This window comes from Chrysochloris asiatica, unplaced genomic scaffold, assembly GCF_000296735.1.
Source record: "Chrysochloris asiatica unplaced genomic scaffold, ChrAsi1.0 scaffold00288, whole genome shotgun sequence".
NCBI lineage: Eukaryota > Metazoa > Chordata > Mammalia > Afrosoricida > Chrysochloridae > Chrysochloris > Chrysochloris asiatica.
In genome coordinates this window covers 623,077-624,862 of record NW_006408806.1, presented here as the reverse complement: position 1 = coordinate 624,862, position 1,786 = coordinate 623,077, and the positions used below count along the sequence as shown (strand labels likewise).

The 1,786-nt window shown below is 38.2% G+C and overlaps 1 protein-coding gene across 1 annotated transcript in view; it reads right to left on the bottom strand.

Moving 5' to 3' along the window:
* Positions 1-1,786, bottom strand: part of PDE5A (phosphodiesterase 5A, cGMP-specific) — a 283,278-nt gene that overhangs the window by 85,216 nt on the left and 196,276 nt on the right. Inside the window, exon 13 of the mRNA XM_006874591.1 lies at positions 219-344. Coding sequence (XP_006874653.1) covers positions 219-344 — 126 coding nt within the window. The remainder of the gene's footprint in view (positions 1-218; positions 345-1,786) is intronic.

Genomic DNA, 1,786 nt, shown 5'->3' with positions numbered 1-1,786 from the left:
ACTCTGGCTGCACTTCTTCCAAAACAGATTTATTGGTTCTTTTGGCAGTCCATGGCACTTTCAGTATTCTCCTCCAACACCACAACTCAGGTTAGTAGGAGTAAATATTCTCAATCATCATTAGTGTACATTAAAATAAACTTGAAAGAAATATGCTGTATATTTTTACTATTAGAGCAACAGAATGCCTTAAATATATAAATAGAGCTAAAAATTACCTGGATTTTGCCTGATTTTAAAGCAGCAAACATACACTGAGCTGTATTGAAGGCATGTCTCCAATTGTGATAGGCAACATTCTTCCGATAATTCTTCTTAACACTTAAAATCCAACTGCAAAGAACCTTTAGGAAAGAAAACAAGAATAAGTAACAAGAATCACTGCTAACATCAATCACATGTACCACATTCCTAGCACAGTAAAAACATTCACATTTAGTTCTCACAATTTGGTGAGGGAGGAACTACTATATTCAGTATTTTGCAGATGTGGAACATGACACTCAGAAAGGCAAAATAATGTCCTCAAAGTCATGCTTCCAGTTAGGGCTGGGGCCAAAATTCAAACTAAAGCCATTAGACTCAAGGGCCCACCATGTTAACCACCATGCTAACTAAATTATAAATGAAATGCAAGACATCTCCAAGAAAGTTATTCTTAGCATCAGAAAAGAGCAGAGCATAGCTTTAAATAGATATTGTGCCCATGTGCCATCAATTACAGAAGACTAGTCACATATATGAGTGCATGAATTCAACTTGACAGACCCTCGTTCGCATTTTGTGCATCTGAAATTATATTTAGAATGCTGCTTTGAGATTGGAATGTTACTGTTGATAAGTATTGTCGAGTTGGTTCTGACTCATAGTGAACTTCTATAGGGTATCTGAGGAATGGCTGGTGAGTTTGAACCACTGACCTTGTGGTTAGCAGTCCAATGCTTATCCTACAGTGTCACAACAGAACTCCTTGAGACTGGATTTGGGGCAATATATATGGCACACATCCAAGGATAAATGAGTTGCAAATTAGATCTTTATCCCTTTGAAATCACACTTAAACATTCAGGCAGAGCTACTGTTGGGTTATCAAGAAGTAATTTTTAAAGAGAAAAAGGCAAAGAAAGTTCTGGGTCCATATGGAAAAATACATTTTAAAAGATGGAATAAAAAGAAGACTGTTCTCAGTCTCACAACTTGGAAATACTTTATAAAATTCTCAGAGACTGAGTTAATGTGCTAAACTGCAAAGTTGGTTTGAATTGTCAGGTCGGTGGTTCAAGCTTACCAGTTGCTCCTCGAAAATCCTACATAGTGTCGCTATTGATCAGAACCAACTTGACAGCATTTAACAACAACAACACCGGACCCTGGAGTCCTGGTGTGACGTTGTAGGCTAAGCACTGGACTGTTAACCACAAGGTCAGTGGTTCAAACCCACCACCCTACACAGGGTCACTATGAATTAGAATCAACTCTTTGGTAATTAACAACAACAAAGATTAATAAGAAGTCCCTTGGTGGTACAAATAGTGAGTATGCTTGGCTGTTAACAGAAAGGTTGGAGGCTCAAGCTCACTTAAGAGTGACCTTGGAAAAAAGGTCTGGTGATGTATTTTGGAAAAATTAGCCATCAAAAATCCTATGGAGTTGACCGTCCAAACCATAGGCTCCGAGGATCAGACTCTAGCCACCTAGTAGACATAGCAAACTGTCCCTCATCTGATTATTCAGTAATGCTTGTTAGTAATCTCATACATGAGCCCTGGATATCCACAGACAAATG